This window comes from Phoenix dactylifera, chromosome 7, assembly GCF_051530095.1.
Source record: "Phoenix dactylifera cultivar Ajwa chromosome 7, Ajwa_hap1_PhDact_Kaust_v1.1, whole genome shotgun sequence".
Classification (NCBI taxonomy): Eukaryota; Viridiplantae; Streptophyta; class Magnoliopsida; order Arecales; family Arecaceae; genus Phoenix; species Phoenix dactylifera.
In genome coordinates this window covers 25960723-25975739 of record NC_143196.1, presented here as the reverse complement: position 1 = coordinate 25975739, position 15017 = coordinate 25960723, and the positions used below count along the sequence as shown (strand labels likewise).

Genomic DNA, 15017 nt, shown 5'->3' with positions numbered 1-15017 from the left:
ATCCCGACCTTAGTCGAGGAATCGTACGCGAGGTCGAGGGGTCTGGGCACGCTCTATCGACCTGCGACGCTTTCCGAGGTCGAGGGGTCTGGGGATGCACTGTCGACCTCGAGGCATCCCGGCCTTAGCCGAGGTATTTGAGGGAGATCGAGACCGAGCTCGACATAATGCACTCCAGACTTCTGGCCAAGGCGCCCGGTGTTAATGTCCGCACGAGGTCGTATGCACGAGCCGGGCCAGGTCGTCTGAGAATCATGAAATATGTAGTCATTAGGAGGAACACTGGTTAAATGATTGCAGAAATTATGGAGAAGGCGAGATTTATGTTCCGATCAGAGGATCCCTCGGGGTCCTACTGGTAGTACATCCGGAGATTTTCAGAGCTCCAGCTTCGTGGAATAGGGGTCCCCTCAAGAGACTCCAATCTGTATGCTCCGGGCCGCTGGACGCGCGCGATCCGGTAGGGTCCTTCCCAGTTCGGAGCCAACTTTCCTTGCTCGGTTGGCCGAGAAGCTTCAGCCCTTCTGAGGACGAAATCCTCCATTTTGAAAGATTTAACTTTGACCCTGGCGTTGTAGTATTGTGCTGTTGCCCAGTAGATACAACCCAAGAGGGGGGGGTGAATTGGGTCTTTTAAAACTTTTAACCTACTTCTAAAAGTTTTTGATTAATTATGCTAAGTTGTATAGATGCACAGTGAAGGTTAAACTTAGCAACAGTTTGATGTATAGAATGTGACTTGATTGAATATGCTTGCTACTAAAGAATTCGCGGATAATAGTTAAGCACGTAATTTATCTAAGTGAGTAAGTGTGTACGTTAGACAATAACAAGAAGCATTACAAACACAACAAACATATAGTGGTTCGGTGCATCCCAGCACCTACATCCACTCCCCAAGACCTCTTGGGAATTTCACTATAATCCTACAGATTACAGCTGGTTGTTTTACAAGCTCACAACCCAACTTGTTGTTTTACGAGGTCACAACGAACTCGGTCGGTTTTCCCAGGCTCACCGACTAGAACCACCCCGATTGTTTTTCCGGGATCACAATCGAACCCTTACACCGTTGGTTTCAACCTAGGCTCACCAACAAACCTATTACCGTTGATTTTCCCTTTGGCTCACCAACAAACCTTAACCCCTTGATTCAATCTCTTGATTGAATCAAGTTACAAGATATTAAAATAAGGGTTTAAAAACAAATCAAAGCTTCTTAAACAAGCAAATATAACAATATAACCAAATAGGATAAAGAGAAGCCCTCAAACGAGTTTTGAAGATGAAGGAGCTCGGCTTCTTCTTTACTTGACCCTCTTCTGATTTGGCACGAAGTAGAGGATCACCGAGGCAGCACACGAATGGAGAGGAAGCTTTGGGATTCGCTTTGATGCTCTTCTTCTCTCTATTTCACTTCGGATGGCCCTTTTGTGCTTATGGGAGATTTCTCTTGTAATCTCTTTGAGATCTCTTCTCTAAATGTTCTTTCCCACTTCCATGCCTTCTCCCCTAGCTCTCCTCTTGTTTTTATAGCTTTTGATGGCGTGGAAACAAGAATCTAGCCGTTAGAGACAAAAATAGAGCCGTTGGACACAGTCTGCACTTCCTGACAATATTACCGTTAGGATTGGAGTCGACTCGCGCGATCAGGAGTCGACTCGCCTGTTGCAGGAGTCGACTCGTGTTTTACTGGAGACGACTCGGCCACTGTTCCAAATTTGAATTAATGTGCTTGCTTTGTCCTAGAGTCGACTCGGACCAAACTGGAGTCGACTCGCCAATAGCTGGAGACGACTCGGGCGCTTAGGGGTCGGCTCATTCTCAGGAATCCAGAGGACATATTTTCTGATTTTCTTCCTCGAGTCGACTCGGATTCTCTTGGAGTCGACTCGGCTCTCAGAGCCCGAAAACTGATCCTCTGTATTTTGGGGTCGCGCTGCCTTGGAGTCGACTCGAACTGTCTTGGAGTCGACTCGCCTCTCAGAGACGAAAATACCGTCTTCTGTCTTTGGGGTTGCGCTGTCTTGGAGTCGACTCAGACTTTGCGGGAGTCGACTCGGCTCTCAGTGTCTGAAATTGGCTCTCTGACTTTTTCCTTGTGTTCCTCTGAGAGTCGACTCTCACTTTCTTTGGAGTCGACTTGCCAACCATCGGAGTCGACTCGCGTTCCACTGGAGTCGACTCGAATCTCAGACCCGAAAACTCCTCTCTGACTTTTCTGCCTGTGACTCCTAGGAGTCGACTCATACTACCCTGGAGTCGACTCGGCAAGCATCGGAGTCGACTCGCGCTCTTCAGGAGTCGACTCGTTGACAGGTTCTGAGATGAATCTTTCTGTCCGGCTGTCTGTTGCTCCTTGGAGTCGACTCGGAACTGTAGGAGTCGACTCGAGTGCCTTTCCTTTGAATTTTTCTTAAAACTTGCTCTTCTAAATTGAATCCTTTGAACTTGAGACTTGGGCCAATAAATTGTAGCTTTCTTCCAACTTTTCTTGAGAGCTTTGGAGGCCTTCTTGTGTTCTTCCAACTTGCTATGTTCCTTGCAAAATAAATATCTTTCTCCTTGCAACACAAACATTAGTATTTATACTTCAAGGTTTTGTGATCATCAAAATCAATCTTTAAATCAATCTTTGGGTCATCATGTGCCGTCTTTTGTTGGTATCTCGCCATGCGGACTCGGGCGGCTTCCCTTGTCTCCTTGATTAGGTCCAGATTGTTTCTGAGCTGCGAAGAGCTGGAGCCGGCGTCATAATGCTCGACCCTTGAGGAAGGGAGTCCGATCTCCAACGGGATGACGACTTCTGTTCCATATGTCAAATTGAAGGGAGTCTCGCCGGTGGGTATACGGAACGTGGTCCGATAAGCCCACAGGACGTTGTATAGATCCTCGACCCATTGTCCCTTGGACTGGTCGAGCCTGGCTTTAAGCCCCTGCAAAATAGTTCGATTCGTTACCTCGGTTTCTCCATGCTGTGTGGCGCCCTCTACTGGCCTCTTCTCTTCACGCCGGTTCTGCACGAACCGGTTAAGCACTCCTCGACGGATGAGCGCCTCGATCTCGTCCCGGAGCTGGAAGCAGTCTTCCGTATCATAGTCGTGATCCCGGTGGAAGCGGTAGTACTTCTTGGGATTGCGCCAGGCCCCGGGGTCCCGCATTGGTGGCGGAGGCCGGAAATAATCCTGACCCTATATCTCCATGAGGATCTTAGTTCGAGGAGTGTTAAGGGGAGTGTAGTTCTCGTACCTCCCATTGGATATGCGAGGACACGGTGGGGATCTCGGACGTGGTGGGGACCGAAGTCGGGGCGGTCCTCGCAGCCGAGGCGGGCTCTTTGGGCAAGGCGGGTTCTTTGCTCAGCATGGAGATGGGCTTCTGGGGCGGCTGCGCTCCTCGCGACGCCTCTTTTGCTTCTTGGAGGCCTGCTCGGCCCCACCCCGTCTAGAAGCAATAGCTTCTTCAGCCTTCGCGTATTTCCGCGCCCGGACTAGCATCTCGGCGAAGTCGGCTGGGAAATTCTTCTCGATGGAGAAGAGAAACCTATAAGACCGGGCTCCAGTCTTGAGTGCCGACATGGCTATTGACTGGTCAAGCTCACGGACCTCCCAAGTTGCGGCAGTGAAACTGTCCAAGTATTCCCCCAGCGACTCTCCCTCCCTTTGCTTTATATCGAGGAGGGAGTCCGAAGTCCGCCGCTGGGGTCGGCTGGCAGCAAAGTTAGTAGCGAACTGCCTGCCGAGCTGCTCAAAAGAGGAGACTGTGCTGGGTTTCAGCCCGGTGAACCAAAGCCGAGCTGCTCCTCGAAGCGTTGCTGGGAAGGCCTTGCAGAGCATGGCCTCCGAGGATCCTTAGAGTGCCATCAAGGCCCGGTAACTTTTCAGGTGGTCGAGGAGGTCGGTCTTGCCATTGTAGGGCTCCACCTGTGGCATCTTGAACCTCGGCGGGATCGGCTCCTCCTCGATCTGGTGAGAGAAAGGGGACTTCGTGGTAAACTCGTAGTCACCCTCACATCTCCCCCTCTTGCCATTGAGCGCTTCAATCTGGCGCTCCAGCTTCTCGACTTTTTTGTCGAGTTCATCATTCCGAGGGATCGCCACAGTGGTCTGTTCGGGTGCGGGTTGTCTTGGGACTGATTCGACCTCTGACGGTTATGGCCAGTCGCCTGGACCCCTCGCTAGGGGCTCCCTCCAGAAGAATGGTCGGGCGAAACCCTAGCAGCGGCACCGCTCCTCATCGTTGGCCCTTGAAGAGGCGTGGAGATCGCGGCCTTGGGGGGCCGGTCCATTTGGAGGGGGCACCGGTTGGACCGGGGCCTGAGGAAGCGGTGCTGCTAGGACGCCCTCGGGTTGCAGGTTTTGGACAGCGGTGGCCAAAGCCTATACCTGTTGCACCAGGGCATCAAACTGCTCCGGCCGAACTTGCGGAGTCGAATCGGCCGGAGGTGGCGAGTTCTGGACAGAATGTCCAGGACTAGTTGGAGGATGTCGGGAGACATTAGAAGCTCCCTTGCTTCTCAGCTTCATGGCCGCGACTCGGGCGCTTCCTCTAGCGCCAACTGTTGCTGGAAATTGGACCCGGGGGCGACCGCTGGGCCAGGAAGGGGGAGCTCCGGTGAGAATCGGAGGTGATCGGCGGCGGTCCGTCGACGCGTGGCGTCCTCCGGAAGACCTTTAAGAAGCCGGTGGCCAGGATTTCCGGCGCCGGCCCTCCGATGCTTAAGTCAGAGGGGGCAAGTGTGAGAATGGAGACAATAGTAGAGAGTCTGGGTTTTTTGCTTTCAGCCCCCCTTAAAATGGAGTCCCCTTTTTATAGAGGGAACTGGGTTACCTATGATGTGATGGGGCAAACAGCCTGTCGTACAATCTGGTATGGAGTGAAAATTAATGCTCGATCGTGTGAGTCAACGCTGTTACTGTTGGAGATTAGGTCGAAGCTCTCGAGTCATCGTTGAATCATGCTATCATCAGTTGTCAAGTAGGTTTGCCGTAAGAGGCTCAATGTCCGTAGACGACAGAAGTCATACGCTTTAATTGTTGAGTGAACAGGAGGTCGGGAGAGGTCATACGCTTTGATGGTTGAGTGAACCGGAGATCATCATGAACCATGCCCATTTAATGGTTGAGTGTGCTGGAGGCCTGCAGAGGCCATGTGCAATAATAGTTTGACAACAATGGCAAGATACGGTGAGGTTGCGTATCTGGAGTCAGACTTCCTTAAGGAGTTAGGCCGGGGTCGAATATTTGGACAAGGCATTTCGGAATTCGGCACCTGGTCGAGTGCCGAGCCAAGCCAGTTGCCAAGCTGGGCGCATTCTAGTCCGAGCGTCATCAGGTCGGACGCTTCTGGTCGGCGCTCTCCGGTCGGGCGCTTCCTGGTCGGCACTTCCTGGTCGGGAGCTTCCTGGTCGGCGCCTTTCGCTCCAGGATGCCTTATGTTTTTCCCCCAACACATACCAATGTACCAAACACCATTCTTTTTCATTTTAGTTGACATATATTGCACAAGACTCTCAACGTACATTAACACAAGGTAAATGGTATTAATTTCTATACATACATGTAGGTTGTGACTTGTGAGTATAGCCAGTGGAGAACTTCGACAGTTACCCACACCATTAAATCGAGGCTAAAAACATATATTCTTTTTATACTACCTGAGCAACCATTTTAAACCGCAACCTGGTATGCATACACCATTTAATCGAACATGATAAAATCTAATTCAAAACAGGGGAGGAACTGCACTGATATTGAGCTTGAACCTCTGAACTTTTATTGTATCTATACTCATCGGAGAAGGATGTGTACAAAATAGATGATACATAGAGTTAGTAAAGTCCATCAAAATCTGGATCCAATATGAGCTCAGGACCGAGGTATGGTGCTCCAGCGACGACCAAATCTTCCGGTAAATCTATTTCTTCAAGTATGGAAAATCCTGAGTTACATGAACAATTATAAGAGTATGTCAGTCTCCATGCCTTTCAAGAATATTAACCTTGTAGCAGATTCACTTGATAGCAGTCAAGAGACCTCAAGACTTACGAGGAAGAGAAGGGATCGGTATTTCAGAGAAGTAGGTGCATAGCCTTCCTAGCTCATCAGAGTAAGGTGGTGCTAAAACATCCAAGATAGCACAAGGAGTTAGGGCAGTGAAGGAGTGGATGTTTCCACCACTTCTTGGGAACAACACTGATGCCTTGCATTGTGCTTGCAGGACCCAGTCATCCGCTACAACTTTAGCTAGCCCACCTGCAACATTGAGCCAAATAGGCTGAGCCACTCTCACTCTTGTCTGAGTTTATAAATCTCTCTAGTTTACCTTCCCTTTGGAAAGGGTGTCTTTAATACTATGTATATGAATTGGTATCTTATAAAAAGCAACAACTTTGACGAAACATATTAAAGAGGCTAGAAAATTCGAAACAACAATTGGCAAAGTCTTGGTTATTTTTCGCTCAAGAATTACATATTATGTTTAACATTGGACTTCACAATTAGAAGAGAGAGTGAGTATGAATGCTGTTCATGATATACATTCTCCGAGACCAAGTGCATGATTTCATTTGGGTATATATATTTGCATACTATAATTTCTTATGTGGTTTATCTTCACATTCTCTTCCTTGACTAACAGAAAAAGAAATTATATTTTTTACATATCTAGGTTTAAATGAAAAACATTGTTCTACAACCATTACGCAAGGTATTAGATTCTGATATTGCCTACAAGGAACTTGCACATCACAGGGAAAAATGTTACAGGAATATGCCATGTTTAGACCAGAAGGCAGCACATGATAGGTAGAAAATGGTAGTCATATTATTAGAAATGAGAAAAATAATATTATTGTCTAATAGTTCTATGAGAGAAATTATTTTTAGTTTTAGACTTTTAGGGTTACAGAGGGAGCTCAATGGCATGCAGGCCTAAGGGGACACATATCAGAATAGGTAGATGTTGAATATGTTGGTATCATGAGACTGTTTCTTGATTTATAACTCATCAAGACATGGTATATTAACGACGTATTTATGGATAGTTTCTTTTGTCTGATGCTAGAACCTCTCATCTGATATTTTGGAAAATTATTGTGACAGGTTTATCTTACAAATAAAAACTACACCAACCTTCTTGCTAATGGGGACTGCAGCCAGGAGTTGCAGGTCTTCGCATCATAAAAGAAGTAACAGAGTCAAGAAATTCCCTACCAACTTGCCACATTAGGTCTCATCTTCAAAGCTTAATTAGCACAAAGCTCTTGTTTATTAAGTATCTTAATTGATTTTTATTTTTTTAAAAAAGAATATCTGTCAATAAATTATGAACAATCCCTTACTTTACATATTAACAAAATTTAGGTCTTGCATATTACCAAACCTGTTAGATATAAACATAATGAAATTTAAAAATTTATGAAGTCATATAATTTTGTTTATGTGTTACTTTTGACAAGTGAACAAAGAAAAGTATGGACAATCCCTAAAATAAGAATCATTATGTTATGATGGTATAAATCAATATAAAGGAATTATGCAAACAATTCTCTAATTTACTTTGAATATATTGATAAATGCATTGCTCTTTATTAATTTATAGGGACCCATCTGTGAAGAACACTACCCATATATTTAATTTGTTAAACAGGTCATACATGCCTAAAATTATGATGATATAATTAGTATTACTGCTAATATACCCACCAATGATTAATTGAATTCATGTGTTAGCCCTATGGCATATAGATGTATTACATGGTAATCTACAGGAGAGTGAACTGTTTTTGTTGATTCACCAGGTTAAAGATAATCCTTGCGCGCATTCTCAAATTTGTGCTTATAAAGCGAACCAAATATGTTAGGGTAGGTTGCTATTGATTTTTTAATTTTAATTTAACCAATCACACATCTACCATCGCTTGTCTAGATTCATGAACAAACACTGAATAATTAAAGGGAAGAAATTAAAGAATGTGAGCACATAAAGGGAGAAATATTCTAAGGTGATTTGGCACAGCTTTGATGCGAAATCCTTATATATATTGCTACAATGGACCAAACCCGGATTAAATTTGACCAATTTATCCAAACACGATATACCATGGGTGCAGTTTTATGCTATATTAAAAATAAGTATTCCATGATCAATGTTTTTGCAACAAAGATCTAAAAGAAGTAGCGTGTTTAAAAATAAAGGGCTTAGCTTCAAGGCTGCTTACCCTTCCTTGGTCTTGAACTTGGGGTGATAAACCAGTCATAGGACTTCACTGAGACTGAGCCATACAGTACTTTGCTGAGGACCACCATCCCTGGGTGATCATGGAGAGGTAGGCTCACTCCGGCCGGGAAGCAGAACACCCCCATCTGCCATGCCAAAACTATTGATAATGATGCAATCAGATGTCAAACCGAAAAGCATATCCTTTCATCTTCACAAACTTAGATCTATATTGAAGGTGACAATGCTTGAAGATTTCATGGTGATCAACATCCTAATTCAGAATACGGTCCAGTTATGCACATGCTGTGTTCACAAACAAAAGCAGACCTCTAAAGAAACACATCTACAGCAAGAAAAGGCTCATCATGATCATGCATCATTCAACTTTCCTCTAAAGAAACATCCACAGCAAGAAGAAGAGCATCAGAAGTTGGATTGAAGAGCCTGCTTACCGAGAAATCATCGCATTCATGTATGTGCACATATGTGATCTGCGTCAAGGCCTGTCCCAAGATAAGGCCATCTCGGCTCGCGATGCTCGGCTCATCCACTGGCGATCTGGAGCCATCAATTCCGACGTCGACCGGTTCCATGTTATCTACAATCCATATTACAGAGCACCAAGAAGGACAAGATCGAGAACATCATCATAAGCATTCAAAAAGGAGCTTAGCATACTTGAGAGAGGTGAAGTTTGGTACCAAGGATCTCTCGTAGCCATCTGATCTGCTTGAGTGTAGGAAAGCCCTCCTTCCCGGAGAAGACCGTGCTACACGCGTCATAAAGCTCTTGAACTTTGCTCCTCCCCTTGGAGTGGATAGCCATGGTTGGAGCTCTCTCTTGGATAAATGGCACCATATCTGTCGACTCCGATGCATTCATGTCAGTGGATTTATATGCGCATGATCCCTCTAGAACTAGAAAGTCTTTAAAGAGGGAAGGTTTTACCGCCTCCTGTACGTTAACGAAGCGAGAAACCGTGGGCTTGCCCTAGTTTAACCACGGGCTTTCTCTCTCACACTCCTACTGTTTTGTGGAGTCACGCACACCATGTCGTCTTACTCGGTTAGCAACGATCACAGCCTCCTCCACGTTAACATCCACCACCTTTGCTCCTCCCTATCCTCGCCATGGAACAATGGGTTACCCCAATGAGTATGCATCTTTTGCAGTACACAGGTAGCACCGCAGTGCAACACTAGATGGCCATTATCAAAAAAATAGATAACCATCAAAAAAGATAATTCATGAGTGCATACAATGTCCTATATAGCACACGTTTTTTGATGGTCATCCATCTTGTGATGGCAACCATTCAGAGATGTGGATCGTAAAGTATCTTAATTATAACCGAATCCTTTGAACAAACCTAATTTAGTCCGAAGTCGAGATCCGACATGTTGTTCTCAGTCTTATAAGACGATCTGCTCTCCAAATAGTAGGTCTCTGTGGCACCAAATTGAACCCGGACTAGCAATAGCTTAGCCAACTATTTGGACCATTTTGTTAATAGGTTGGACTGGGCTGGAAAAGCCAGCACTGGCGGTAAGCTTAGAAACGGTGACCGCAAACCAGTTTAAGGGGAAACAGCGGCTGGGAATACTAGCAGGCGGCATCCGGGAATGCCCCACGGCAGCCTATTTCAGCGGCCCCAGGGACCACCGATTTCCGATACGTCGGGAACCAACGTGCCGTCTCAAAATCAGAACCGTCCATACGGTGGGCCAAACACACATTGGCATCCACACCAGATCCGGGTGTGGGGGCACAATGGCTGTTTCATTTGAATCCACTAGTTTGGGACAGCATCTTGGTTCCTTTAATCAGACGGCCGAGACATTCCCAATTATATATTAGCTAAGGGTACACCCTGGATTTGTGGTCTATTGGCGGGAATCTTGGGCTGGAGACATGGGAGGAGTCTCAATTTGGGATCCGGACCCGGCTGTCCAATAGGAAATCGCCATGTGTGGTCAGATGCCATGCTATTTGTGGAAAAGGGAATCAGATAGTGCGGAAGTGATTGATCCAACTTTACAATGGATATATTTTAATTAAAACATCCACAGGTAGCGCCGGGTTAGAATTTATCTATTGAGTTATAAACAAAGTTTTGGTTGCTTGATTAACCAAGGAGTTGACTAACGAAGCTTTCCTTAAAAACGGCCATTGACCCATGAGATTCGCAGTCTGATGAATACAACTCCTACCAAATTTCACATGTATTTAGAGAGCGGCCAACAAAATGGCCGATTAAGTAACCTCCTATGTAGCCCACTACTCGGATAGTTTTATTTGAGTTAGAAGTAAGCATGTTATAGGGTTATTATGTAGTAGTTTATTTTTTAATTTTATTAGCCGTATTTATATCTCTAACATATGTGCTGCCCTTGCGCAAAAAAAAAAAAAAAAAAACCGGGGCCTCATGCCGTCCAGCTCCCGCCTGCCGCGCTTGGGTTTCTGGTTTTGACTAGGAAATGAAGCATGAGCATGCCCAAGTATGTAATTTTCTATGGTACGGGCTCATGGTATGGTGGATTTCTCTAGGGGCTTTTTATGGTGATGGTAGCTTATATGCATTGATATTGAGTAGTCAGCATCGATAATTTTTGTCATTATAGCTTAGAAAAAGATGTCTGCCACAATCTTTGTGACCCTAAGGAATGATGTAATGCTCTATTTGTCAACAACAAGTCAACATTTTCGGACCTTCTACGGTACGCATTTAGAAAGAGCTGTATCATCCTGGAATTTAGTGTTGGGCATCGGGCCGTGCCGGGCCGGCCCGGCCCAGGCCCACCGGGCCCAAGGTCTAAACGGGCCGTGCCTGGCCCGGCCCGCTTATGAAGCGGGCCGTGCCGGCACGGCCCGTCGCGGGCGCAAAAGGAAGCCCGGCCCGGCCCCCGGCCCATCTATTGGCGGGCCGGGCCGGGCACGGCACGCCACGGGCCGTGCCAGGCACGGCCCGTAACGGGTGCAAACGGGCCGTGCCAGGCACGGCCCGCAACGGTGAGGGGTGAGGAAAATAGCCGTTTCCAACGGCTATTTTGGGAAAAAGTCGGTTTTACCCCTCCCAACAGTCCAATAACGGCTGAATTGAGGGGTATTTTGGGAAAAAAATTTGGGCTTCTATAAATAGCCCTTTCCTCCCTCATTCTCACCACACCAAACCAACTATTCTCTCCTTCTCTAATACTATTATTTCTCTCTTCTAAAGTGCTCTTCTAGCAATTTAATTTTTAGTTTGCATTTAGCAAGTGTTCAAGTGCTACACAAGAGGAGGTTCCTGTTGAGAAGAGAAGGTCACTCCTGTTGAGAGCACAAGAGGAAGCTCAGAATCTCGGCTCTGCGGCTCTGCCTTTGCCCTCCGACCCTCTACTCAATTCCTCCAATCCTCCTTGTGGTTAGTTTTTATTTTTTTAATTCATCAATTTAGATATGTCATCTTTTGAGGAAAGTCAGTTTGGCATTCCTCCTGTTTCTGAGGGAGAAGAAACTAATCCCCAACCCCATGTTCCTAGTTCCTCTAGAACTAGTGAACCGAGTGAAGATCAAACCTCTTCTCGTAAGAGGACTAGTGCTGTATGGACTGAATTTGATAGAGTTATGGTTGATGGAGTCTGGAAAGCTAAATGTAAAAAATGTGCCAAACTTTATAGTTGTAGTAGTAGTGGGGGAACAGGGCATTTAAAAAGACATCAAGAGAGTCATAGGATGCATGATTCTCATGCTCAAACTCAAAGTACCCTTAATATACAAGGGGGATTACTTGTAGGTAATTTTGCATATAATCATGAAAATCAAAGAAAAGCACTTGTAAAATGGATAGTTAAGGATGAATTACCTTTTAGTTTATGTGAATCTTTTAATTTTGAAGAATATGTTCAATTAAACCTACAACCTGCTTACAAAAGAACTAGTAGGCGTACATTTAGAAGAGTAGCTATGACTAACTTTTTAGCAATGAAACAAAGTTTAATTGAATCACTTTCTACTTTAAATGTAAAAATTTCATTAACTTCTGATATTTGGTCAGCATCTGTAGGTAGTAATTGTTTTATTGCCATTACTGCTCATTATATTGATAATGATTGGCAATTAAATAAACGTATTCTTGCTTTTCGTGCTTTTGATTTTCCACATTCTGGGCAACAAATTTCAAATATCATTTATCAAACTGCATGTTCATATAATATTAATGATAAAATTATGTCTATTACTTTTGATAATGCATCTAATAATAATTCTGCTGTTGCATTATTAAAAGACTCATTGCATCCCATGTTAGATGGAAATTTATTGCATATTAGATGTGCATGTCATATCTTAAATCTTTCTGTTCAAGCTGGCATGGGTATGATTCAAGATGTGATTGGTAAAATTAGAAATGCAGTTTCTTTTATTCATGCTTCAAGATCAAGACTTCAAGAATTTAAGGAACTATGTATAAATCATGGTAAACGTTTTAAAAAATTTAAACTTGATGTAATTACTCGTTGGAACTCAACATATAGCATGATACATGATGCATACCCATATAGAAACTTATTAAGTGCATATATTAATGATCGTGGATTAGGCTTTACATTGACTGAAACTGATTGGAATAAAGGAAAAATTTTGGAAGATTTTTTGCTTAGTTTTTATAATGCTACCAATGTTCTTTCTGGTATTTATTATCCAACTTCATGTTCATTTTTACAACAAGCATATATAATTAGTCAAAAATTTGCAGAATATAGATATGATGATGTTTTAATGCCTATTATTGACCTAATGGAATCTAAATGGAATGAGTATTGGGACAAGATATGTCCTATGCATAACTTAGCTGCTGTATTTGATCCTAGAGTTAAATTAAATGGCGTGCTAATTTTACTTGATGCATACTGTGAAAATATGATTAAAGATCCTGAACCTGCTAAAAATGAGGTAAAACAACTTCTTTATGATATTTATGCTAATATGATGAAAAAATTCGTGGATCTAGAACACAAATACAAACCTCTATTTCTTCTTCTAGTAGTTCTCGTTTGTCATCTATTTTTTCATTCATTGCACAGAGAAGACACACACATGCTTCAAGTTCCTCTTCATCTTCTTCATCTTTAAGTAGTGAACTAGAATTTTATTTACGAAATGATCTTCATTCTGCATATGATGAAAATCAAATAGAGAATCTAGATGTATTATCTTGGTGGAAGAGTGTTAGAAATCAATATCCTGTTATGTCTGCAATTGCACGCGATATTTTAGCTGTGCCGATGTCCACGGTAGCATCGGAATCCGCTTTTAGTGCAGGTCGGCGTGTTCTTGACGAAAAGAGAAGTAGGATGACGGGCGAAACGGTGGAGATGCTTCTCTGCTTTAAAGATTGGTTGGATGCTGAGGCAAGACTTCAAGATAAAGGTGGACATAATACAACATCCTCTGATGATGATGATACAAACACTACTGAAGACTGAAGAGTGAATACTGATTCACTGAATCACTGATGATTAGTAAGATTTCTTAATTTTTTATAATTGTACATTTTTATTGTATTCTGGAGGTCAGACCAAGGTCCAAACCTCGGCCCTTTGGCCCCTTTCTTATTGTATTCTGGAGGTCAGACCAAGGTCCAAACCTCCCTTCATGTACCATTTTGATTTAAATTAATAAACTGGTAGGGGTCTATGCCAAACCCCCCACCATTAAGGTGGCTTTATATTCATAAATCCTTAGTTTTCAATATTTATTAATTTATTAAAAAAATTATGAAGCATTAATTTTTGCCGGGCCGGGCCGGGCCCAGGCCCGGACCGTGCTTGGCCTGCGGGCCTAGAGCGGGCCGTGCCGGCCCAGGCCCGAAGCGGGCCGTGCCTGGGTCGGCCCGCGGGCCAGTAACCTGTGACCCGGCACGGCCCCTTTAAATGGGCCGTGCCAGGCACGGCCCGGCACTGTAGCTATCGGGCCGTGCCTGGCACGGCCCTCTTTGTGCCGGGCCGTGGGCGGCCCGACCCAGTGCCCAACTCTATCCTGGATAGTAATCATATCATCCATCTTGAAGACAAACCGTTGTTGCTCACCTTGGAACATGCCACCCAAGGTACATCGCATGGATGAGCAATAGCCAACCGTTTTTTAGCAAAAAAAAAAAAAAAACCAACTATTTGCAAATGGATAGTGTGGTGCAATATGTTTTCTAAGGTTTTCTACCCCAAAAAAATATTGGTTAAAGCTATATATATATATATATATATATATATATATATATATATATATATATATATATATATATATATATATACTATTATTATGAATTGATATTGATGGGAGGTAAAATGGATCGTCCTACTCTAGCATGGAACCATCCAATTCCTACCGAGCGGGGCCAGCCTAGGTCCCACTAAGAGTTGAGCCGACCTTGGGCCCTGCCGAAGACCGAGCGGACCTCGGACCCCGCCGAAGGCTGATTCGACCTCAGCCAGAGGCCAGGCCGATCTCGACCCTGTCAACCTTAATCCCATCAAAGATCCCGCATATCCTCAGCACAAAAGGAATGGTTCCTTTCCAAAGCCTTATATAGCCTACCTCAACGGCTCTGATCGGCTTGCCTGGGCGGTCAAGCGGCCAGATCATGCCACATGGCAGACTCAGAAGCTTCCACAGCAGATATTCCTGGATTGCAGTATTAAAGGTTAGTCATAATGACGGCTGCCTCGGAGGGTGGAGCATTGATAATTGACCCCTCGCATACCATCAGGTAACACCTCGAGAAGGAGCGCGCACACAATGTGTTGCTGGAAATTGGA

General features: G+C 44.5%; 1 protein-coding gene across 1 annotated transcript; it reads right to left on the bottom strand.

Annotated features, from left to right (window-relative positions):
- Positions 1 to 5752: 5752 nt before the first annotated feature.
- LOC103718735 (plant cysteine oxidase 4-like) lies at positions 5753 to 9129 on the bottom strand. The gene is made up of 5 exons (XM_008807683.5): positions 8925 to 9129; positions 8676 to 8821; positions 8222 to 8366; positions 6048 to 6254; positions 5753 to 5940 (listed from the first exon to the last, which is right to left on the bottom strand). The coding sequence occupies exons 1-5, from the start codon at positions 9103 to 9105 to the stop codon at positions 5831 to 5833; spliced, it is 789 nt and encodes a 262-aa protein (XP_008805905.3). The 5' UTR covers positions 9106 to 9129; the 3' UTR covers positions 5753 to 5830.
- Between the last annotated feature and the right edge of the window lie 5888 nt (positions 9130 to 15017).